The sequence below is a fragment of the Thalia democratica genome, chromosome 1, assembly GCF_965202585.1.
Source record: "Thalia democratica chromosome 1, ktThaDemo2.hap1.1, whole genome shotgun sequence".
Taxonomy (NCBI): domain Eukaryota; kingdom Metazoa; phylum Chordata; class Thaliacea; order Salpida; family Salpidae; genus Thalia; species Thalia democratica.
Genome location: NC_139165.1, coordinates 60,611,119 through 60,637,452, shown reverse-complemented (window position 1 = coordinate 60,637,452; position 26,334 = coordinate 60,611,119). Strand labels below are relative to the sequence as shown.

Genomic DNA, 26,334 nt, shown 5'->3' with positions numbered 1-26,334 from the left:
AGAAATAGTAGTTAAAGTCTTGAGTTTACTATGGGAAACAATCATTCTGCAAGAGCTTTATGGGGTTCAGACAGCGGTAAGTTTTGAATTTTACTTGTTGTTATACTAACTTTTATATACTACTATTGATAACTTATTTAGGAGATATGATCATAATATGATAAAAGTTTCAACTTATTATACAAAATATTTTTCTATTATGACTTGTTGTTATACCTGTTTAGTCCAGTACAACATGTTGCATTAGTTTAGCTGTTTGTTTTTAACTTTTGAGTGTCTAATTTTAAGAATTCTATAACCTTATTAAAATTTTCCTTTATTTTCATTTGATTTTTCTTTGAATAGTTATTGATATTTTAGTGAAGACTTTAAAAGTGACTATTGTTTAAAATTTAAGTTTAATAAACGATTTGTATCAATAAATTTCCATTAGTACAAAGTAAGTATTTTTCAATAACATATATTTGATAAAGATCGTTTGATTTAAAGCAAATAATGCAAACAAAAATGAAATGTAGTAAAGTAGTTATTAAGAAAGTTTTAAATTTTTTTACATAAACTAATTGAAAAAATAAGATCCAGAACCTAATTTGTGAAACCAGTAGATCACTACCTATAATTTATTTTTAAACTCAAAAAAAAAAAAAAAACCGTTTAGTAAGCAATTTATCAACTCAAGAATTTAGTATTTTTATTAGTGTGAACCATGCTATAAAAAAGCAATTTTATAATTTTTATACAAATTCCATCAACATTATTTGCACTATACTATCTTATCTTACCAATCCTCTCAGACTTATTTTAAATGTAAGTGATGTTTTTTTTTCGTAAGCCTAACATGATATAATGACTAAATTACTTATTTAGGTCATATGAGTAGTGCAAAACATTTTTCACAATATTTAAATTTCATTTAACTTTTTAGATTCAGTCAAATTTGTCATTGGTACAAATATAAAGAAGAGAAGTTTTGGCAATTTTTTTAGAAAATAAAATTACTTAAAACAAATTTATATAATTTTTAAGCAGTTTATATATTAGGTTAAGTAAATTTTTTATGGAATATTAAAAGCAATTTGTTAAAAAAGTAAGTATAATAATTCATGACCAAAATCAGAAAAAAGGTCAATTTTTTGTTAAATTTAAAAATATTTTTTTTTTACTAAAAACTTGACAAGATTTATATATAATTCTCAAATTGATCAAGACACAATCAATTGTTTTTACTTGTGATTTTTTTCCCCTGCATCAATAGTTACAAAAAATCTAAAGATGGTTTAAAAAATCTACAATTTTATTGCATACTTTAGTTTAAATCGATTTTGGACAACAGTCCTTCTTCAGTGAATTTTAAACTTACTAAATACTAAAAACTTAGAAGTTCTTTCCAAAAAAGGTTAATAATTAAGGGCATAGGGGGAAAAACACCCTTTTTTGGTTTTTGATCTTATTTTATATAGTTTTTACTAAGCTACAAAATGCTTTTTACAGATTTTAAAATTTCAAAATAATTTTTGAGATATAGCCGGCCAAAGTCGGAGGCAACAATAGGTTCCTTATGGAAGGCGCAAACTAAAACAGCAAAAATAGACTATTTCACTAAAAATATATCTTTTCCTACATTTTTTGAGATAACTACCTCAAATTTTCAGGAAATGTTCCTTGATATATTTAGAAAATTCTGTAAGAAATTTTTTTTTAAGAAGTTAAAAAATAAAAATTTTATATAAAAAAAAACAGTTTTTTTTAGTCATTTTATAATAAATTTTTATTTTTTGATATTTTAAAATTCTGTTCCAACAGAATTTTTTAATATTGCAAGGAAAATTTCCTGAAAATTTGAGGTAGTTATCTCAAAAAACGTAGGAGTAGATAGATTTTTAGTGATTTCTAGTTATTTGCTGTTTTAGTTTGCACCTCCTATAAGGATCCTGTTGTTGCCTCCGACTTTGACTAGCTATATCTCAAAAGTTATTTTGAATTTTCAAAATCTGTAAAAAGCATCTTGTAGCTTAGTAAAAACTATATAAAATAAGATCAAAAATCAAAAATAAGTGTTTATCCTCCCTATGCCCTAAATTATAAAAAAAATTACCAAGTTTAAAAATGATTGATCAAAACTATAATACAGGGTTGCCATTTTACCTGGAAACCTGGAAAAACCTGGAATTTGACTATTTAGGCAAAACAAACCTAGAAAAACCTGGACTTTTAACTATGTTCACATGTTCTGTAGTAAAATTTTAATTTGCCTCAAAAAATCTTTCATATAAATAGACTGTTTTTCTAATCATCAAAATTTTTTTACATTAAAAAACATAATTAAATTAGCTTTACAGTATCTTGTCAGTGTTTTTATGCAATTTAAAAAAGTTTCTTACCTTACGCTTAACTTTAAACTAAAAACAGAACCAAAAATGTTTACTTTTAAAAACCTACAAGAAATTTGAAAAATCTGAAAAAAATTAGCAAAAAATGGGTGGCAACCCTGTAAAATAGAAGCAAAATAGCAGAAAAATAGTCTATTTTAACCTTTTTAGATTTTGCCTTCTAAAAGGAACCTATGAACTCTTAAAATTTGATCACTTTTATCTTGAAAATTTCTTTGAACTAAAAGAAGGTAAACTTAACTTTTAGTTGATTAGTAACATAAAAAATAAAGCTTCATCCAAAAAAAAATGTTTACCTCTCCCAGGGTTGCCACACGGTCAGGAAAAGTCAGGAAATCAGGAAAAGTCAGGAAAAACTAAAAAAACAACAAAATTCAGAAAAAAATGGGGGTTTTTGAAAAAAAGTCAGCAATAGTCAGGAAATTTGCCAAAATTTATAAGAAGGTCACATTTGTCAGTTTAAATTTACAAGTATCCTTATTTTCCAAAGCCTTCAAATAGTAAAAAAATAATTAAAGATCCTTTAAAATCAGACTAGAATTGCAAAATTTACTTAGAAATTTACAAATTTTTAATTTTCCAATGCCTTCATCTGGTATAAACTAATATTATATCCTTTGTAAAACTGCATAATTTTTCTATTAACATATTGAACAACTACCCTACATGAACAAGCAGTTTTTTATACTCTTTAGTATTGATGATCTGTGGCAAGAACACTTTCATAGCAAAACTGTGATATATACACAAAATTTTTTTTGAATTCCTTTAGTTATGTGATATCTCTTATGCAACCTTTTATGATATTGTACCAGAGTACCCAGCCCGTTGTTGCCTTTATGCCATGAGAACATTTTGTGCTTGGTAATTAAATTGCTGTGCATCATTATGAAAGAGGTGATAGTTACAAACCACAGCTTAACCAGTTATTCAAGGTTTAATTAAATGATGAAGCTTGTCTAAAACCTGCTCTTGATCTTGGTTGTGCTGCAACCAATTTGCTTGCAAACTTGAGGAAAAAGACCTAGTCGAGGAACAAAAGGTCTTAAATTCAACCAAAAATATGGATTATTTGTTAAAAAAGCTGTTGAAAATCTCTGGAGCAGAATGGCTATTGGAAGTACATTTGTAAAAAATATGTCATGCCTAAATCCCCATAGCCTTGAAAACATTAGGAGTCACAATTGTTATTAAGCGTTTTGCCAACACTGTGCACTCCTTAACATTGTAAAAAATGTGCTCCAATTCTGAAGGTGATACTAGCATTGAACAATTTAGAACTTTGGTAAATTGTTCAATGAATGCATTAAAGTTCAAGATCTTCAAGCAAAAGGAAGATTGCTTGGACCAGTTCTATTTTGAAACATTAAAATTTCCTGCCAAATCTTCTATTGGAAAGTTGTTGCAACCATTATTTGTGTTGCACAATAACCAGGCTGAGGTCGAACTAGATAAAGTATTAAAAAAGTTTTGCTTGAAAACAGTATGAAATGAGAAATTTTTACATCCAGAAGAAGGGTTAAAGGTTATATGTATGCATACAAACTAGAACTGTATCAAGTTAGAAAATACAAGTATTTTGCTGATAGAGCTGCTTATTGCAAATACATCAATCATACACAGATGGTTCAAGTGATGTAATGGCAGTTAGATGATTGAATTCATCAAAAAAATGTTGTTTTAACCTGTATAAAAATAAGATTGGAAGATTCATATAGTTTCAAGTGTTTGATTATGTATTTTAGAATAAGTTTAACTTAATAGTTTAGATTAAAAAAAGTCAGGAAAACTTAAGTTAAAAGTCAGGAAAAAGTTAGGAAAAGTCAAGAAATTTTTCTCAACTTGATCTGTGGCAACCATGCTCTCCTGTATTACCTTCAAATTAAATTTATTGTTAAATAACTTTTTTGGGGTACTAAATTTAAATAAGAAATGTCGACAAATACATTGCATCTTTTTGTTAAGTAAAAAGTTTTTCAAAACACTTAAAGTTTTCGACTAATAAAAAGATGCAATGTGTTTGTTGACATTTTTTATTTAATTATATTGTTGTTATTATAAAACTTAATAAAAGTTATTTTAAAGGAAGCAAATCATTGTCATCAGAAACACCACAGGTAGATGTTGAAGATAATAAGTCTGTTTCAGATCTTCAAATGTCATCAGAAATTCCTAACTCAGCACCTACTACACAAGCTGAAACAGTTTTGTGCTCTAGTGCAAAACCAGGAAATTTTGATGAGCTACACAAGCCTGTGAAAGGTTTGTCATTGTTGTACTATGTTTCCCTTTTGTCAAAGAACAATATTAGAAAGAATATTTTTGTGCTTAAATAGCATTTACAACTTGATATGAATAGATTTTTCATTAAAAAAATCTAAGACTTTTCAAATCCATTTGATTCTTTTTCAAAAGTTAAATAAAAAAAATAAAAAGAAGATTAATCAACTTTTTTTTATTTTAATAAATTATAACTTTGTCATACAAAGTTGTAAAAAATAGGCTATAGAATCTAAAATTATCAACAAAAATTGGCTTATATAATGTTAGTAGGGTTATCTTTCCATTCTAGATATTTGCTTTAAACTAAATACACAGATGGAAAACTAATGGAAAGATTAACAGATTTTAAAAATCAACTGAAGGTCTTATTTAAATTGTTTAAATGAGTGAAGTTTTAGTATTTACAAATTGAAGTGATTTTTTCTGTGATAAATATTTTGAGACAGGAACTCAATTCAGTTTTTAGTACTCATTAGTGTTTATTAAATTACCATCTCCAAGCTTGTTTTTAAATTCAATATTTTACTAAAATTTTAACTATTTTAATTTTAATTTTACAATTTGACACTGCTTACTAAGATTTTTGAAACAAATTCACCTTGCAAAAGAAGTTTAATGTAGATTGCAGACTAAAAGTTAGCCCACCCCTAACCTAGCTGTTCTACTAGTTATTAAGCTGATTGCTAAAAATTTTTTCATAAAACATACACTTTGATTGTTGACTATAGTCGTAATTATTAAAGCTAACTTCAGCAAAGCTGAGCTGTTTTTTACACCATTATTCAATAAGTATCAGACAGCACTGCACAACCATCAACAACAGTCCATGCGACAATCTTAATCCTTGTTTTGTCCTTATTAGGTCCCATTAGATAGACATAGTCGCATTTTTCTGTTCTGTCAGTTAAACCAAACATAATTAAGGCCATTGGGAGTAAAATCTATTTCTGGGGGTAAAATACTTTCTTAAAACTTGATCATATTATGATTAATTTTAATAAAGCTACAAATTACTCTTGAATATTCTAAATATTTAACCTATTTTTTAAGATATAGAGGCTTAAAGTCAGAGAGTACAATAGGTTCTTTATGTTAGGAGAAAACTAAAATGGTGAATAAATAGGAGTCACCAAAATGTATCTCCTTGTACGTTTTTTGAGAAAAGTACCTCAAGTTTTTAGGAAATAATAGTTATTGAGTAAAAAAAAAAAATTAAAAAAAAGTGACCAAAAACCAAAATATTATTATTTTTATTTATTTATTTTGAAAAAAAATATAGTCAAATACCTGTCACAAGTTTATCAAATCATTAAAAAAGTTTTTTTATCTTGAACATTGCAAGGAACGTTTCCTGAAAAGATGAAGTATTTATCTCAAACAACGTAGGAGATATATTTTTAGTGATTTCTATTATTCACTGTTTTATTTTTTCTCCCATAAGTTTCCTGTTGTACTCTCTAATTCTAACTGGCTATATCTCTAAAATTATTAGAGTGTTAAAAAGCAATCTGTAACTTAGTAAATACTATACAAGATGGAAACAGGTCAAATATGCATCAAGACACTTTTGCACAAATGATCAAATATGCACGAAGAGACCCTTATGCACAAAGGTACATTTTTGTACAAAGACACTTTTGCACAGAGGGTTACTTTTGCATGAAGGGTCATTTTTGCACATGAGTAAAAAAAAGTAAAAAAGAACACCAAAATAAAAAATAAAAAGATAAATTTATTAGAAAAAGCTTCTCAACCAAGGGTAAGGGTTAGGGGTAACTGTGATAGTGAAAATAAAAAAAAATACATAAACAAAAGTATTAATAAAAACTAGTTACCGACCGAGAGTAAAGGTTTAGGGGTAACAGTGATAGAAAAAAAAAACATACAAAAAATAATTAATCAAAAAAAAAAAAAGAAAAAAATCAATTAAAAGTTAATTATAAAAATACAAAAAAAATAAAAAAACTGACCAAGGGTAAGGGTTAAGGATAAAAAGTTAAAGTAAAAAAAAAAAAATTTACAACTAGTGCAAAATTTTCTTTGTGCAAAACTGACCCCTTGTGCATAATTGATGCATTGCAAAAATGTACCTTGGTGCCAAAGTGTCATTTGTGCATATAAGACTCCTACCCATATAAGATATGATCAAGTTTTGGAAAAAGTGATTTACTCCCTTTATTCCCTTAGTTAATTTAAAAAAAAAAATAATGTGTTGTTCTCAAAAGCGGTTTTATAAACATTTTATCTAATAAAACCAAGGTTTTAAAAAATATATACACTCCCAATGATTGAGGATAATATGTTAATTATAAATATTCTACTGTTTCAATGGCAAAAAACAGTGAAAAAACCTTTTATTTAAATTATATATTATTTAAAAAAAAACGTACCTTTTAAATTAAAAAAAACATTTATATACATTTATTTTTCAAAAAATATAATTATGAAATAAATGCCTTTGGTTAACTATAAAAAAAACTAATCCTTTCATAGAATTTTTTTTAATATATTTTTTAAGGATTTATTTTAAATTTTTTAAGACATAAAACTTGATCTCTGGAAAAATCCTTTGATTTGTTTCACTTTAAGTGGCATAACTTCAGTTGTAAACAGAATTAAAAAAATTGGTTTGAAGATATAAATGCTCTAGGATTTTGATTTTATAAGTACTTAAAAAAAACCAATAAAAAATATTACTCAATTTAATAAAACAAAAGAGCTTAAAAGTTTAAATAAACTATTCTATATGTTACTTGATTTGGTGGGAAAAATTACGACCAATTTAAATTGAATAATTAATTTTTATTTTTATTGTTTCTTGTTTAAGGTCTTTACTTGACAAGAAATTGAACAACATCTATTTGTTTAATTAAGGCAAATAATTTAAAGCAAAATCAAGAATTTTTTTGTTTTGGTGTCGAGTAGCTGGCCCACTTGTGTAACTTTTGTTTCAATATCTATTAAGATAACTGTAAGTTAAACATTTTGTTGCCTCTTTATGAAAAATAATTACAAAATTGAAATTGTTAATTTTCAGATCTTGCATTTGTTCCCTATGAAGGATTGCGCTTCACAGCTAATCGAGGATTAAGCTCTCATTTTCAGGTTTGACTGATGTCAATAAATTTGTAAACCTATTTTAAGTTTTCAAACTATTTTATGTTTAATAATGGTAAAAGAGTTATTTCTATACTTGAAAAATTATTGATTTATATATTTTTCATTTACATCACAATAATTATACAATATTATCCGTTTTATAGTAAACAGCTAATTTTAAAGGTTAAACTGTTATGTTAATTAAATTGTAAAGGACTTGAAAAATATAATAGATGATTTTTGTTCTGGCTATTAAATACTAGAAATAATCAAATGGCTGGAGATACCACACATGTGGATGAGCTAAGAATTGAAAAAATAAATAACCAAGAGGCTGATACAGTGCATCCTTCTAATCCGCCTGGTTTGAGTTAAGAAAGAGACTTATGTCTTTTTCTTAGCTTTTAACATTGCAATTATAGTACTCAACTTATGGTAAAGGAGAATAATATAACTTGAAGATTTTAAATTTTAGTATCAAAAAGATGTTTTACTCGTCGAAACAATTTAAACTAGGAGATCTTAAGTTTTCGCTAAGTCTTGTTCAAATAGATGTTATCAGTATTAATTATCAAAAATTTTATTAACAACCTAGATATCTTTTAAATTGTTTAGACAAGTGAAAGATTGTTTTGTTTTAAAGTTTGAGGTTATAGAAGAGAAGTAAATTTAAGGGCATAGGGAGGGGTCAACTTTTATTTCACAAGTTGATCAATTTTTTAGAGTTTTATCTTAGCTATCATACATTTTAACTGCTTAAAAAGTTAAAAATATTTCGAGATATAAGCTATAAGTAAAACCAATAGGGTTCTTATGGAAGGCGTAAACTAAAAATTCTAAAAAAGACTATTTCACTAATTTTTTTTTTCCTTCATTTTTCAACTAATCTTCAAGTGCTCACAGTAGGTCCATTACTAATATTTAAATCTTTTCAGTTTAGGAAATTTTTGAATTATGTAAAAAAAGTTATTAAAAATTTAAACTTTTGTTTTTCCTTTCTAAAGTATTTATTTTTGATGTTTTAAAACATGAACTTTTTTTTAAACCATATGAGAAATTTTTCTTAAAAGTTTGAGGTCTCTAGCTAAAAAATGAAGAAGATAGATTTTAAGTAGTTTCTATCTTTAGAAGTTTTAGTTCTCTCCTATAAGTATTCTATTGTACTCTTCAACTTTGATCTGTTCTTTGATCAAATTTATATATTTTTAAATATCTGTAAAATCTAACTTGTAGCTTGGTTAAAACTTTACAAAATAAGATAAAGTTTTTGAAAAAGTGATTAAGGGCATAGGGGGGGGGGGGTAAACACCTTTTTTTGGTTTTTGATTTTATTTTATATAGTTTTTACTAAGCTACAAGATGCTTTTTACAGATTTAAAAAATTCAAAATAATTTTTGAGATATAGCCGTTCAAAGTCGGAGCCAACAATAGGTTCCTTATGGGAGGCGCAAACTAAAACGGCAAAAATAGACTATTTTACTAAAAATCTATCTTCTCCTACGTTTTTTGAGATAACTACCTCAAACTTTCAGGAAATGTTCCTTGATATATTTAGAAAATTCTGTCAGAAGGAATTTTGAAAAAAATAAAAAATAAAAATTTTATATAAAAAATAAACAAAAAAAAACAGTTTTTTTTTTGTTTTTTTGTAATAAAATTTTAATTTTTTAATTTTTTTAAATTCTGTTCCGACAGAATTTTCTAAATACTGCAAGGAACATTTCCTGAAAATTTGAGGTAGTTATCTCAAAAAACGTAGGAGGAGATAGATTTTTAGTGATTTCTAGTTATTTGCGGTTTTAGTTTGCGCCTCTCATAAGGATCCTATTGTTGCCTCCGACTTTGACCGGCTATATCTCAAAAAATATTTTGAATTTTTTAAATATGTAAAAAGCATCTTGTAGCTTAGTAAAAACTATATAAAATAAGATCAAAAACCAAAAAAGGGTGTTTACCCCCCCCCCCCCCCCCCCCCCCCCCCCCCATGCCCTTAACCTCCTTAACCTATTAATTAAGGACATAGGGGGGAGTTTAACATTTTTTACAAAAAGTAACATTGACTTTTAATGAAAACTTAAAAAAAAACCGAAGTACAAACCACAAGCCAGTTTTTATATAGTTTAAAAATCTTGTTTAACTTTTGAGATATTGTGATTTATGTAAAAAGTTTCCGATACAAACGTATGGACTACAAATTTTTCAGAGTCAATTTTCTCAGAAGTTTAAAAATTCACTAAAAATATATTTCCTCCTTAAGTTTTAGCTAGATACCTTAAATTTTCAGGAAACATCCCTTATGTAGTTAAAAAGACTTTGAATTTTGAAATTTTGAAGTAATGAAAAAAAGAGTTAGGAAAAAAAGTAATGAAAAAACGGAAATAGGTGGTTTTTTTATACTATTTATATCTTTCAAAATTAAAAAAATCCTGCATTCTATCTATTTTTTAGTAGTTGACTTTCTGTAGAAATTTGTAGAAGATTGGTTAAAGATTAAGGGGAAAGAATATTTTTAATGAAATAGTCTTTTTTTGGGTTTTTGGTTTTCGCCTTCGATAAGTAACCTATTGAGCACACCGACTTTTGTCGCTTATACAAGGTTGCCACAAAACCTGGAATTTGAAAAAAATTGAAAAAAATTACCTAGAAAAATCTGGAGTTTTAAACAATTTTTACATGTTAAGTAGTAAAATTTTGATTTGACACAAAAAATATATCATATAGAAAATTATATTTGTCTTCATCAAACGTTTTTTATTAAGAAACATATTTAAATAGCTTTGCAGTGTCTTTTAAATGTTGTTATACTATTTAAACAGTTTTTAACCTTAAACTTAACTTTAAACTAAAAATAGCTCCAAAAACATGTAGTTTAAAAACCTCTAAGAAATTTCTTAAAAACCAGTGACAACCCTGCTTATATCTCAAAAGTTACTTTGAATTTTTTTAAACGCTTAAAAATTTCTGATAGGGTATACTATCAAAATCCACACGCGTTCAAAATCCACCCAATATTATAAGATATTTTCTATATTTTTTAATTTATTTCAATTTTTTAAATTTTATTTATTTATTTTTTATTTATTTTTCACTATCACTGTTACCCCTTACCCTTACCCTCGATCGGTAAGCAGTTCTCGAATTTGACTGGGTGGATTTTGATCGGGTGGATTTTGAACGTTTCCCATCTGATAACTTAGATAAACCTCTACAAAATAAGATCAAACTGTAAAAATCAATGTGGACATCCCTATACCTTTAATTCAGCTAAAATTAGTGTTTTTTATTTAACTTAAAATCCTGTAACGAAAACAGTATGCTTATTATAAATACATGTCTACTTCAATTTCTATAACTAAATATGAAATCAATTGCAACTTTCAGGACAGCACTATATTTTAGTTTGTTACAAGCAGTTTATAGTTGCGTAAAAGTTATAATTTTTTGAAACTTCTAGCTAGAACTCATAGTTTTCGCTCTACAGTTTTCTCGCGATTAAAAAAAATGATTGTTCTCATTCATATACAAGCTTGTCTTCTAAGAAGTGAGAAAGAAGTATCAAACAAACCTACATTCTTTCCTTGTCCATCAAGAGTTATAGTTATAGTCAATTAATATAAGTTAAATAGTTTATGGTGTGATTTGTTTTTTTTCGAAGTTGATTTTAAACTTAGTCAAAGTTTTGTTTCGTTTACTTGTATTCTGTTTTAATTGTTTGGCTTGTTTAAGAAAATTTAATTAATAATCAAAAAGTTATTGTGCGTTTTGTTATATGCGTATGCATACATAAAATAAAAGAGGTAGGTTATTAAGCAAAGCTATTTTTTGTTTTTATCTGGCCATAATTTTAAACTGTACAGTAACCTGTCACCTAGGTACACACTGCCAGTATAGTAAGCATTTTTAACCGAAAAACGCTTTGTTCAAAATTCCTATTTTTATTTTGAAATAAAATAAAAGCCAACCTAAAAGTAGTGATACAAAAGAATTATATAAATAAATTATACTGTTTTTAATTTAAGTAAATTAAAACTGAAGGAACCAGAATAAAAATAAGAACTTACAAGTTTCATTTTATATAATTGAATAAGCTACTTGTTACTTTCACCGCTTGTTAAAATTTAAAGTAACTTCTGAGATATAAGCGATCAAAGTTAGAGAATTCGAAAAGTTCCTTATCGGAGGCGCAAACTAAAAGGGCTAAAATAGACTATTTCCTTAAAAATCTATCTTCTCCTTTAGTTTTTGAGCAATCGTTTTAAAACTTTTTTAGAGTAATCATAAATGAATTTTAAACAATTTGTAGGAAGCAGATTTTTTAGTTTTAGTTAAAATAGTTTCTATATAAAAAACAAACAAAAAATATTTTTTTTAAACTTCGGTCATAAATTTTTCTTGTGACTTTTTTCAAAAATCCGCATCCTACTAGTTTTTTGTAGTATTGAAAAGTACATATCTTGCAAATTTGATTTAAATCGTTGTAAAAATAAAGGAGGAAATAGATTTCTAGTGATTTTTTTAAATTTCGATAAAATTGCCCTTGAAAATTTTCAATTCCATACTGTTGCATCGGAATTTTTTTACAAAACTTGTTATATCTCAAAAGTTAAATGAAATTTTATTGTTCTGTAAAACTATCTTATAGTATACTCTAAGCTTTAAAATAAGAGTCAATGTTATTTTTGTAAAAGTAAATGTTGGAACCCCGATGCCCTTAATATAATTACATATAATCAATAGTATAGTATCAGTAGACAGTTTGATAAGTAAAAAAGAATTGAGTCAACCAACATAAAAGTGTACTAATTTTAATACAGGTGCAACATACAGTGAATTTGTCAAATGAAACTTCTGCTTATAGATTTGGAGCAACTTATGTTGGAACTAAGCAGCCCTCTCCTACTGAAGTTTTTTTTTTTTAGTATTTAAAAAAATATTTTAAATTACGTTTTTTTAGTATTATATACTACAAATAAAAGTAAATATTTTATTTGATTTAATGAAAGTTGACAATTAACAGGGTTGCCACTTTACCTGGAAACCTGAAAAAACCTGGAATTTGACAATTTAGGCAAAATAACACCTGGAAATTGAAAATTTTTGAATAAAACCTTGAACTTTTAACAAAATTCACTAAAAAATCTGGAAACACCTGGAACTTTTAACAATATTTACATGTTAAGTAGTAAAGTTCCGATTTGATACAAAAAAAACTATCATATAGGTAAACTTTTTTGTCATCATCATTTTTTTTAAATTAAAACCTGGAAGAAATTTTGAAAACCTGGAAAATATTTCTCAAAAACCAGTGACAAACCTTTATAAAATAATAATTTTCTGTCAACTTACTTTTAAGCTTTATCAATTTTAATCTTTATTTTAAAGTGTAATATATGTGTTTTCAAATTCATTTAACACACTCTATTTTTATTACTTGGGTAAATCACGGTGGCAATAACACCTGGAATCATGTAAAAACCTAGAATTTACAATTTAGGCAAAAAAACCTGGAATTGCAGAAATTTTTTGAAAAATACCTGTAATTTCGGACAAAATCACTTATAATCCTGAAACTTAAAGTTTTTAACATGAAAAGTATCAACATTTCAATAAGATGAAAAAGTTTGTCATACAGGGTTGCCAAAAAGTCAGGAAAATCATGAAAAACGATATAAAAAGGACAAAAATAAGGAAAAAACAGGGGTTTTCACAAAAAAAAATCAAGGAAATTTGATATTAACATGCTCTTAATAAAAAAGTCTATCATCATTAAAAACTGCATTTCGCTAATGTTATTTTCTAAAAAAAAATGCTTTTACAATTCATCTTTTTTCAGGGTCTAATTGAATTTTTGGTTAAGTTGAAAAGATTGAATTAAGCAAAAGAACTGTTTAACATATGTAATAATAAGATAAGAAACTTAACATAATTTCTAGTCTTTAGTTATGTATTTTTGAATTGGTTTTAACTAAGAGTTTGATTTAAAAAAGTTAAGATTTTATTTTTTCAGTTTGACCTGTGGTAAACCTGAACATATAAAAACAATAAAAAAGTTGTATCTTTTTTATTCAAAAAATATATGTAAAGTATTTTTGTTCAACTTTGTTATGCTATTTAGATCAGTTTTTTTTAGTTGAGTATATTTTATACTAAAAATAAACAAAAAAATAAGTTTTTTAAAAACCTGTTAGAGATTCAGAAAACCTGTAGGAAATTTGCCAATTTTTTTGGCAACCCTGATAATTACTAGATTATAATGTCCATTTCAGTCAATAAGATTATTACACAGTTTTTTTTACGTATTAGCTTATGATGATTAATTTAAAAAATATTTTTATAAATAGATTGTAGTAGATCATTAATAGATGAAAAAAATATTTCATACTTCAGGCTTATCCCATTATGGTTGGAGAAATGAATACTTCTGGAGATCTCCAAGCACAGCTTATTCATTTGTTTGGAAAAAGTATTAAGTTCAAGTGTGTTGCTCAAGTTAGTTTATTTTTACAATGAAATTTATTTTAAAACTAGCTAATTATAAACTTAGTGTCTATAAATCAACTAAATTCTAGTTAAGATACTATACTTTTGAATATTAAATAGTAATAAGTTTAATGGTTTGATCATACATTTAGAAAATGACCATTAAAGGCATGGGGTACATCACTTTTTTTTATAAGTTAGTCTTATTTTTTACTTACGTTGATAACTAATTAATAGATAACCTACACAAAAATGGTTTCAATTCCTTCAATTAAAGATTAAATTTGTTTGAAGTTTCTCATTTTAATGTAAAACAAATTTTAAAAAACTCGTAATTTTTGAATTTCTAACTATTTTTCTGAAAAATAAACAAAAAATGGACTTGAATATTTTATGTAATAAGTTTTATATTTTTAAATTAAGCAATTACTTGATAAATTTTACTAAAAACTTGAGTACTGTTATTTTATTGAGGATACTACTATTCAATAAAAAGTATTTAACTTGTGTAATATAAATTAAAAAAAAAAATTAATGGTATTTTATGGTTATGTTAAAATCATCAAAATACATCTGGATTTATTTTGAAATTTTCAAATTGTTTAAATGTTATATAAAATAAACTATCATGCAGGTGTTTTTTTTAATTTGGCATTCTAAAGTAATGTAAACAAAACAAATAAGTTTAGGGGTAAGGAGTAGTTGGGTCATGTTTGTTGGACACATGGACTGGTTCATTTTGAATGTTTTTTGACTGTTTTTAGAAAATAAAAAGAAAGTTTTGTTTTTTTACGGTTTGCACCCCTAGAAATTGATTTGACAGTCAAAAATTTCACATGCTCCTTTTTCACATGAAATTTTCACATGCTCCTAGACTTGTAATCTTTATCCTAAATGAAAGCTTATATTTGTAAGTATAATTTAAAGACATTTATTCTTTTTGTTACGGTAATGACGTCATGATCACACGAAGTAGCTAATTTTATTTGTAATATGGTACTTATACAATATAAAAGCAAGCGTGTTGTATAAAAATAATTTAATTTAAATGGTAGCTTAACTTATTTACTTACCTTAAAAGTGTAGGTGATGTGGTATGTATGTTAACAGGATATTCAGTGCAATATTTAATATATCTACAGATATTTAGATATAATCTATAACAGTTATTTTAATCTGTATTACTAATTTCCACAATTAAAAATCACTCTTTGCTTGAGAAGATAGAACTGTACTGAATTAAATTTAACAACACTGCAAACAACTAGTACTTAAAGAAATAACTCATACATGAAATTTTTTTATAAATAACTTTTACAAATAAGTATTTGATTTAGAGGTTTGAATATAATGCTGGGAAATAAGAAATTGTTATGTCATATTTAACACTGAAGGGTCATCAGATAAATGGTATGTTGTAAAGGTGAAAATAAAAAAGGGACTTACAAGGTGGGCTACTTCATGAGAGTTGAAACTGGAAGCATTTTGAAGTGGTAGCACCCAAATAGGCTTAATTTGGTTTTAGGTTCTATTCTTGATCATAAAATTGATAGGAATGAAATGTTTCTATTAAAAAACATTTTATTGAAATACTCAAATAGCATAATTGGTAGAACTGCTAACTTTAAATCACAATTTAAAGATAGTTTTTATCTTACTATTTAAGATAATTATGTTTCCTCATCTATGTTGAATAGTCCTTTATACTTTTCAGTTATTTTACACAGCTTTTTTGAAAGTTCTAGTCATTTTGCAGTGTCCTTAAATTTTAATACAGTACAGTAGGGTGACCATGTTTTTAACATGCTAATCTTATTTTATAAAGTTTTTTCTAGGCTTCAAGATGTTTTTTATCAATTAAAAAAAATCAAATTATTTTTTGAGATATGACCAGTCAAAGTCGGGCCGCATAATACGTTCCCTATGGGAAGGGAAAACTAAAACAGCGAAAAAAGACTACTTGGTTTAAAATCTATCTCCTCCTACATTTTTCAAACAATCTTATTCAAACTTTCAGAGTGTAATCTTTATACAATAACAAAAACACGTTACTTTGGGCTTTGAAATATATATTTTTTGAAAAAAAAAGACTTTTTATTTTTTCTATATATTATTATTATTTTTTAATTATTAAAATTCATAAGTAACATTTTTTTCTTTTAATATAAGTAACGTTTCGTAAAAATTTGAAGAAGATTGCTTGAAAAATGAAGGAGGAGATAGATTTTAAGTGATTTTTAAAATTTCCGAGAAAATTGACCCCGAAAAAATTGCGGTCCATACATTTGTATCGGAAACTTTTTACAAAAAATAAAATATCTCAAAAGTTAAACGATGTTTTTGAATTCTATAAAAACTGGCTTATAGTTTGTAATTAAAGCTTTGATATAAAAGCAAAAGTTAATTTTTGTAAAAAAAAGTGTTTATCCCCCATGGCCTTAAACCGTTAACAACAAAAAAAATGATTTTGTAATAAAGAAAGAATACTGTTTAGTAAGGGTTGCCACTTTACCTGGAAAAACCTTGAAAAACCTAGAGTTTGACAATTTAGGCAAAAAAAAACCTGGAATTTGAGATATTTTGAAATAAACCTGGAATTTCAAACAAAAATCTCTAAAAAACATTAAAAAACCTGGAACTTTAACAATTTTCACAAGTTCAGTAGTAAAATTTCGATTTGACTCAAAAATATATCATATAAATAAAAGATGTTTGTCATCACAAAATTTTTTTTTATTAAAAAACATATTTGAAGTAGCTTTACAGTCTCTTTTCAATATTTTTGTTCTTTTTAACACAGTTTCTTACCTTTAATTTAACTCTAAACTAAAAATAGACCCAAAAATAACTACTTTTAAAAACCTGGAAGAAATTTGGAAAACCTGTAAGAAAATTTGAAAAATGAGTGGCAACCCTGTTTAAATTATCATTATTAAAAAAAAATGTAGTGCTTAAAACACAAAAACCTCATTCATTATTAACACCTTACAGTACAATGTTATCTTGTCTAGCATAGATAATAATTTTCTACTTTCTTATTTTTAGAGACATAAAACAATAACTATTTTAGGAAATTTTTATATTATTTAGCTAAATGAATTATTACATTGAATATAATGTTACTATACATACCTCATCACTTATTCTTAGGGTAAGTAAATAAAGCAACTTAATTTCCTTTTAATAAATATAAACTTTTATTTAAGATAGAAATTATACGCCTAGGACAAGACTTCGTCACTATTTTAGTCATAAAAAGAAAGTATGAAACAATTATAGGTCAAGTCAGTTTTTGTATAGGCCGTAAAAAATTAAAATCTTTGATTATTTAGATTCTTCAGTCTTAAATTTTTATTTTTAATATTTTCAAAATTCAAAATCTTTTAAACTATAAAAGGAACATTTCCTGAAAGTTTGAGGTCTCTAGCTCAAAAAATGAAGGAGAATATAGATTTTTAATGAAATAGTCTTTGTTTGCGTTTTTGGTTTGCGCCTTCATTAAGAAGCTATTGAGGTCACCGACTTTGATCGCTTATATCTTAAAAATTACTTTGAATTTTTTCAAGATGTTAAAAAAGTCTGATAGCTCAGATAAAACTTTATAAAATAAAATCAAATTCGAAAACAAATTATTCATTGATTTTCATCAAGTTTCTCCTTATTTGCTTAATAACTTTTGTTTGTGCATTTACTTATTTTCTATGGTAATAGTTTGTATTTTATTGTTTATTTTGTTTATTTAAATTCTGAAAAAAATCTTGTTATTGATTTATTAATTGAATAATTAAGATTGATTAGTGATTTGTTTCAAATAACTTAAACAATATTGCCTGAAAAATATTTCTACTAAATATTTATGTAGTCCTGACACTAAATGAATATATTCTTAAGTTTTTATTATAAAGTTTGTGACATTGCGACCATAAATCAAAATAAATCTCATTTTATAGTAATTTTTTTAGAATGGTTTTTGATGTAAAGTATTATTTTTCAACGAGCACTTTTTAGCGAGTTATTTTAACAAAACCTAAGACATCTGTTTTATGTTTAATACAATTATTTTTGAACATATCTTAGCAAGATTCCTAAATTTTTAGACAAAAGGGCCAAAAATAAAATCACTACAAACTGGTGCTGATATACACTTAGGAAGTTCTTCAATTTCATTGCTAGCTGCGGATCCAGATGTTTTCAATAAAAGTGGTAGGTTTTGTGCAATACAATACTTTTTTGAAAATGAAAAATCTACTCAAATCTTAAATTTAAATATCTCTGTAAGAATTATCTACTTGTTCACCGAGAGATTTAAAAAAAGAACATAGTTTACTGTAGCATAATAATTTATAAAGCCGAGCGCGACTTGAAATTAGCAGTTTTTGAATATTATTTTTTGTTTGAAGCGGGTGCGCTGTGCGTTTGCAAGTTCAATCATTTTTCATTCGGGCTGGTCATTATTGTTGGCAAGAATAATTATGACTATCTAAATTAAAGCAAACGCTCTTTTGTTTTAGTAGGCACTTTTTAATTTTTGTGAACATATTTCAATTTTTTAGAATCGTGAAGTTTATGACTTAATAACAGACAAGACCTAGAAAAGCGTTTACCAGAACGTGTTTCGGTCTAGTTGTGAACGTCACCTAGATTGTATCTCAGCTAGTATATCCGCTCAGCTTTTGTTGTTTTTGGCAACTGTTTCTTAAAGCATTGCACTTATGCTGTAGTCAATTAACTTCAGTAACGCTATTTCAACACACTTTTCAACTTTTGTTGGTCGCCTACAACCGTTTTTCGAGTGCGGCACTTCTTCTGTGGGTCTACTGACCTCTGTAAGAACTGCCGAAATACTAAAGCAAGTGTGTATTGATTATTATCTGTTTTCTAGCTTTCGTTGTTTTTTGACAACTGTTTCTCAAGTATAAGTTTCTATTGTAGCTTAACCAAAGCGGACTATTAAGAGTTTTATACTCTTCACATCCTAGCTTTGCTCTGACTTTAGTAAGAATCATTTAGAACAGAAAACAAGCGCTAATACATCAAGTAAAAAGTGCCGTGCAAGCAAACCGTTGAGCTCTGACTTGCATGTGTGTGAGTGTTCTTTTGTATCGCTTTATTTGTATTTGTTAAGGCCATAGGGGGAGGGGGGTAAAACACTTTTTTTTGCAAAAATTAAGTTTGACTTTTATATAAAAGCTTTAATTACAAACTATAAGCCAGTTTTTATAGAATTCAAAAATATCGTTTAACTTTTGAGATATTTTTTTTTTTGTAAAAAGTTTCCGATACAAATGTATGGACCGCAATTTTTTCGGGGTCAATTTTCTCGGAAATTTTAAAAATCACTAAAAATCTATCTCCTCCTTTATTTTTCAAACAATATTCTTCAAATTTTCAGGAAATGTTCTTTACATTATAAGAAAAAAAAAACATTACTTATGAATTTTGATAATTTAAAAAAATAAAATTTTTATGTAAAAAATAAAAAAAGTCTTTTTTTTTTCAAAAAAAAAATTTTTACTTAAGATTTTTTTAATTCACAAGCAACGTTTTTTTGTTATTGTATAAAGATTACACTGTGAAAGTTTGAATAAGATTGCTTGAAAAATGTAGGAGGAGATAGATTTTAAATCAAGTAGTCTTTTTTCGCTGTTTTAGTTTTCCCTTCCCATAGGGAACGTATTATGCGGCCCGACTTTGACTGACCATATCTCAAAAAATAAATAGAATTTTTCAAAACCATATAAAGCATCTTAAAGCTTAGAAAAAATTCTATAAAATAAGATCAACTTGTAAAAAACATGTCTTACCTCCCCCCTATTGCCTTAATTGTTAACTAAATTTTGAGTTCTGAATAACTATTATTTATTATTATCGGTAGAACGTAGATAATTAAGTTTTACATTATTAACACTAGAGTATTGTAATTTATTCTACATTAGGTTTATTTAGTAAATTATACATTAAGATCATTAAAGCTAGTTTAAATATTTACTTTCTAGTCTATATTAAGATAAATCAAGTTATATATAAAATCACTATATATTAATTTAAATTAGTGCTAGCTAGCTTATATCAAAAAAATACATTAAACAATATCTTAAGACCACTAGATTATATCTAATTTGTTTTATTGCTTTTAAGCTATGAGTTTTAATAGTAAGGAGCCTAAGACTCTTAATTAAAGGGTTGGTAGTTTTCTGCTAGCAGACGATACTGTAAAAGCAAAGGATTATAATTTTTTTATTTTTCCTTTTTATGACTTGTTTATGAGCTATAAAATATTTTTTCTCTAGTTTCAGGCTGCATGAAATGCAAGACATTCAAGATTGTAGTGTTGTTAACTAGTTTGATAAAAATAATTTCAAGTTTATCATTTATCGATTTTTGCTTTAAAAAAAAAATATGCAGTCTTATTCTTATTATAAAATATCAAGTTGTATTTAAAATAACAAAAAACATTTGTTTCAAATTGACCGCACTAAGTTTCTCTAATCATTGCTAAAAATTTATCAAATATTATCATAATCCTGCACTACACGATTATCACACAGTGGGCCCAAATTGCGTTTAACTGGAAATATGGAATAAAGTTTTGTGTAAAAAAAGGTTGCTAAAAAACCTGGAATCTTGGAAAATCCTGCAATTTCAAACAAAATCCCTAAAAAACCTGGAATATTGAAGAATTTTTACATGTAAAGTAATGAAGTTTCGATAAGTAACGAAATATATATTATATAAATAAAATTAATGTTTTTGCACGAAGACACTTTTGCACCAAGGTTCATTTTCGCACGAGAGTAAAATAAAATAAATAAAAAACAAGAAAAAATAAACAAAAAGATAGATTGATAAAAAAAAAAAGCTACCGACCGAGGGTAAGGGTTAGTGATAGTAAAAATAAAAATTACAAAATCAAAATATTGAACACAAAATAAAAAAATGAAATAAATAAATTAATAAAAAAACAAAAAAGAAAAATAAAGTTACTGACTGAGGGTAAGGGTTAGGGGTAACAGTGATAGAAAAAAATTAATTATCGATAAAAATTTTTTTTAAATACCAAACAAGCAAAAAAAAAAAAAAAACCGACCTAGGGTAGTAGTGATAGTAAAAAAAAATATAGTTAATTAAACCCAAAAAAGTTACTAAAAAATTTTCAACCCATGCAAAAGTGTCATCGTGCAAAAATATTTCTTCGTGCATTTTAAACGCCTTCCTAACAAAAATAATAAAAAGAAAAAAAAGTTACCGACCAAGGGTAAGGGTAGGGTTAACAGTGATATTTAAAAATTAATACAAAACGTATTAAATAACAATAATTAATAAAAAAAACTACCGACTAAAGGTAAGGGGTAACATAGGTATTAAAAAATAGATGAAAACGTATTTGATAACAATAATTAATAAGAAAAAAACTATCGACCAAAAGTAAGGGATTAGGGGTAACAGTGATGGTAAAAAAAAAGATAAGATTATTTGAAAAAAAAAAAAAGAAAGTTTAAACCCGTGCAAAAGTGACACCTCTTGCAAAAGTGTCCTTTCGTGCATTTTTGACACGTACCCACAAATCAAAGTTTCTATCGTATTAAAAGCTTCAAACCAATTAAGAAATTCCGACTTCAACAAAATTTATGTTTGACCCTTCGTGCAAAAATGTCTTCGTGTAAATTTGACCCGTTCCCATTTTTATTACTTATTTTCGATTTTTTTTTACTTTTACTATTAGCCCTAGTTCTTACCCTCGGTCGGTTTTTTTAGTAAATATTTTTCTAATTTATACATTTTTTCTCTATTATTTTATTTTTCATTTTTTTACTATTACTGTTACCCTTAACCCTTACCCTTGGTCGGTAGTATTTTTTTATTAGTTTTATATTTTATTTTATTTTTTTATTAATTTATTCTTTTATTCTTTTTCTTTTACTCTCGTGCAATAGTGTCCGTTCGTTCAAAAAATGTCTTCATGCAAAAATGTCCCTTCGTGTATATTTTACCCTTCCTGCAAAACTGTCTTCGTTCATTTTTAGCCCGTTCTCTCAATTTGTGGCTACCAACTTTTAAGGAGAAGCTTGAAAGTTATTTTAATCCTATTTCCAGCTGCCGGCCCACTTTGCATCAACAACTGTTTCGGCGATAAACAATGACCAGTTTTGTTCTTATTCCAACTTATCATCGAGAAATAGCCGTGGAAAATATGAATTAATCAAACTAAGTAGGGTTTAGTACTACCGTACGGAAGCACCCGTCTTTTGGTACAGTCAAAAAAATAAAGCAATGAAATATTTTACAACTATACATCTAAGATATTCTCTGTTTCAAATTGAATTTATGGTTTTCTCTCATTTGGTCAGTACACTTTTGTTTACTTCTAATTAAAACTAAACCAGCCGCGGAAACTGTTGTTGATGGTCGTACCATTTATTCTAATGCTTATTATATGGTGGCGAAAATATCTTAGCTTTGCTGACGATAGTCTAAAACAGGCTTTCCCGAAGTAGGCAATATCGCACTTTTTTGTTAAATTTATGGCCTTAAAGTATTTAGTTAGGAGTCGAAACAGTTAATGGGTAATTAATGCAGTAAAGGGGTGATACTTAGTAAAAATAGCCAATAATTTGAAATTTGTGCCAATAGGTCGATTATAAAAATGAGTTTGAAAAACTCTGGCCTAAAATATTCCTGCTATTAAACACTATAAAGAAACAAAAAAACTGTACGTTCTTTTGAAAAATTTGTATGCTTAACAAACACAAATTAGAAGAAAGTTTAGAATATTCTCTTTTTTTAAATAATGTTTCTTTAGGATTTATTTATCACTATGCATCCAAAACTTATAAAATTTAGTTTAATGTTTTTTAAGCTTTGTTTTATGAAAAGTTTTTCATGCCTATTTGGTACGTATTGCAGTTAATAAAGTTTTGAAATAAACAGTTGTTTTAAACTTAGTGACTTTTTAGATACATTTATAATGATTTTAACAATGATGATACACATAAATTTTTGTAGGAATGTTCATAGCACAGTATCTACAAGGTTTGACACCAAACCTAGCAGTCGGTGCTGATATCATTTACCAGAGGTCGCCAGTCAGACAAAACTCAATTGTTTCATTTGCTGCAAGATATAGAAGTTTGTATAGATTAATTTTTCAACTAAGGTTCTTTTGATTATTTAAAAATCAGTTATTAGTAGTACTCAAGTTTTATTAACAGTTTTTAAGTTTTCGACTTTTATTACGTGTAAAACTAACTTTTTCTTAACTTTCTCTGGCAAGTTTTTGGTCACTCAGGCTTACTTTTTTGGTTCAAAAAGTTACAACTTTATATCGCTTTTATAACTTTTAATTAAGTTATAACTGCAAAGTAAATTTACTATATAGTGTTCTTAAAAAAAGTAAACCTAACTAAAAGAAATAGTAGTATATATATTTAAGTGTGAATTAAACTGTAAAACAGCTACCAATATTCGTTTGACAAAACTCATTTGACAAAAAAAAGTTGTTTCAATCGTTAGGCTTAAATTTTTATATGCTACTTTTATTTTAGAACATTATGATTATCATTAAAATACAAATACAAAAAAAAACTTTTATGTACTACAATTATATGAAAATTCCCTTTTACTAAAAATAGTTTTAAAATTTAGAAAAAAAACAGGTCAGCTCAGACTAGTTATAAGTTTTTTTTTGGATTTTTAAAAACTATAAGAGTTTATTAAGTCGAGCTAGTTTTAATTTTTAAAAGCATTAGGTCATTCTAAACTAAAAAAATTATTTAGTTTTTGATAAATTGAATACATACATTTTAGTGCTTGATCATAAATACATAAAATATATCAACAAAATATAAATCAAACTCTAAACGATTGAGCTACTTAAATTTAAGCATTGAGTAAATACAAAAAAAAGGGATTTATTAGTTTACCTGGGATTTATTAGTTAAAAAATTTACAATGACTATTTCACAATTTATTTATTACAAGTTGCAAACTAGTCTGTTGGTTAGCGATATGATACTCCAAAAGAACAGCTTATTAATAATGTATTTCAAGAAAAATTATGCAAGCACAAAAAGTCTATAAAAATTTAGAGAAGTTTAAAAGAGAGGGTTTAAAGCTTATAGTACAAAATAAAAAGTGTCAAAGTATTGTAAAGCTGTATGAAGAAAAAACCTTTAAATGCATAGCCGACTATAGAAATTAAAGAAAAGCTTAGCACCTTACTAGTTTGAAAAATAATAATCAATTATAAAAAATAGATAAGCATCGGATCAATAAGCACCACATTGTAAGTAAGACACGAAGTATCTGTTGTAATAAAACATGATACCAAAAATGTATGCAAGAAGGCTTTATAATATTTACAGCCAGTTGAGTAGTCTGAATAATTACGATCTAAACAATAACTTATTATATTTTCTGTGGCTCACTGAAAGCCTTTTCGCATGTTTAACAGCATAGTAAAAGTGTATGTATATATGTATTATATATTTAAAAAACTAAATCTATAATATATTTTAGTGCCGCAGTGGCAGATAGCATCAACCGTTGGTTCTGCAGGAGTTCACTTTAGCTTCTACAGAAAAGCTAACGATAATGTTCAGGTTGGTGTAGAATTTGAAGCTGCAAGAAAGAACCTTGAGTCAATTACATCCCTATGTTATCAGATGGATATTCCCAAAATGAATTTGCTTTTTAGAGGTTGGTAGTTTTTAAAAAAAATATAGCCAACATAAACAAGTAAGTTGATCAACATTATTCTAAGACTAAGTATTTTCATAAAAATTGGCAATTTCTATATATGTAAATATAATATATAAAATTTTTAGTTTTGAATTTATATATTTAAAAATTATGTTGTGATTATAACGTAGTGATAATAAAATTTATTTTATCATATAAGAAATGTTTATTTTAAAAATTTTAATTCTCCATTCTAAAATTAAAGTTTTACAAGCTTTTTTAATTGTTTATAATGAATAACAACTTATAATGTTTTATAATAAGACAGTTTTCGTTTTAAATGCATTAAAATATTTGTTTTTAAAACTAAATTTATTAAGTTTAGATTCCTAAAATGTCAGTACACATTTTAATTTTATATATTAAATAATCTTATATACTTTTTGGCTCGGTAAATGAAAACTATAAATTTACTATAAATAGTTTTTTAAGGTCATTTAAAGTTGAATAATTTTTTACAACAATTAATTATATTAGATTTTCGAACTCAATGGTATTTTGTTTTGTAGTGTCTTTATATGAAAATAAGCTCAATGTTTTTGTTATTTTCTTACTTCAAGATTTTATAACTTTTGAAATATACGATTAAAATTTAAAAGTTTTAGTTTTGAACTGCATTAAGTTTTTGTTTTTATTATAAGTTTAATATAAAAGTGTTACAGGAATGGTAAACAGTGAATGGACAATAGGATCTAGTTTTGAAAAACGACTACTTCCTTTTCCTATTGCTCTTAATATGACTGCCACATATAATATTAAACAAGACAAAACAACTGTTGGTTTGGGTGCGACCCTTGGTTAATTCTGCTAAATATTGTTTATGTGCAAAAACATTTTCGTATTTTCTCAGGATAATGTAATAGTTGTTTTATAATACCTAATTTTTAACTTTGTTTGAACTAAAAATTTACTAAAAGACCTAAACTTGTAGAATGATTTGATAGAAAATAGATATAGTTGAAAAGTTTTTTAGTTTTTATTTACTCTAAAACGTAAATTTTTATTATAATAGAGTAATTTACAGTGTTTTACACGCTATATACTTATAGAAAGTTTTTTTATTAACTTGTTTTTTCTCATATTTTAGACAATTACGTAGCTAAATGTTTTGATCTTGTTTTCGTAAAAGTTACAATGAGTTCGTTGTAAAAAATAAATGATAAAGTTTGAATAATGATATTGTTAATCTCAGAATAGCTTTTAAAGTCCAAATTTTCTTACTAAGTTTGAAAATTCAGAACATGTATATTTAAGCTGCTTATTGTCTAAGCTTATTGCTTAAAATTTTTGTACCATTCAGATATTTATTTTTTGAAGATTTAAGATTATATAATTCCCCAAAAT

The 26,334-nt window shown here is 26.2% G+C and overlaps 1 protein-coding gene across 1 annotated transcript; it reads left to right on the top strand.

Moving 5' to 3' along the window:
• LOC145831418 (mitochondrial import receptor subunit TOM40 homolog) lies at window positions 1–26,141 on the top strand. Its single transcript, XM_082938677.1, has 9 exons — window positions 1–76; window positions 4,476–4,652; window positions 7,711–7,778; window positions 12,588–12,677; window positions 14,161–14,262; window positions 18,351–18,456; window positions 23,257–23,379; window positions 24,769–24,948; window positions 25,653–26,141. Exons 1-9 carry the CDS (start codon window positions 31–33, stop codon window positions 25,790–25,792), a joined length of 1,032 nt encoding a protein of 343 aa, XP_082794803.1. The 5' UTR covers window positions 1–30; the 3' UTR covers window positions 25,793–26,141.
• Window positions 26,142–26,334: the final 193 nt, after the last annotated feature.

What these genes read in the sequence shown, in the direction of transcription:
- LOC145831418 (XM_082938677.1), top strand. Translation starts at nt 31, where the DNA reads ATGGGAAACAATCATTCTGCAAGAGCTTTATGGGGTTCAGACAGCG. An exon ending in AGTTCAAGTGTGTTGCTCAA is followed by an intron (nt 14,263 to 18,350) that starts GTTAGTTTATTT and finishes CTAAATTTTTAG; the next exon opens with ACAAAAGGGCCAAAAATAAA. An exon ending in AATGAATTTGCTTTTTAGAG is followed by an intron (nt 24,949 to 25,652) that starts GTTGGTAGTTTT and finishes AAAGTGTTACAG; the next exon opens with GAATGGTAAACAGTGAATGG.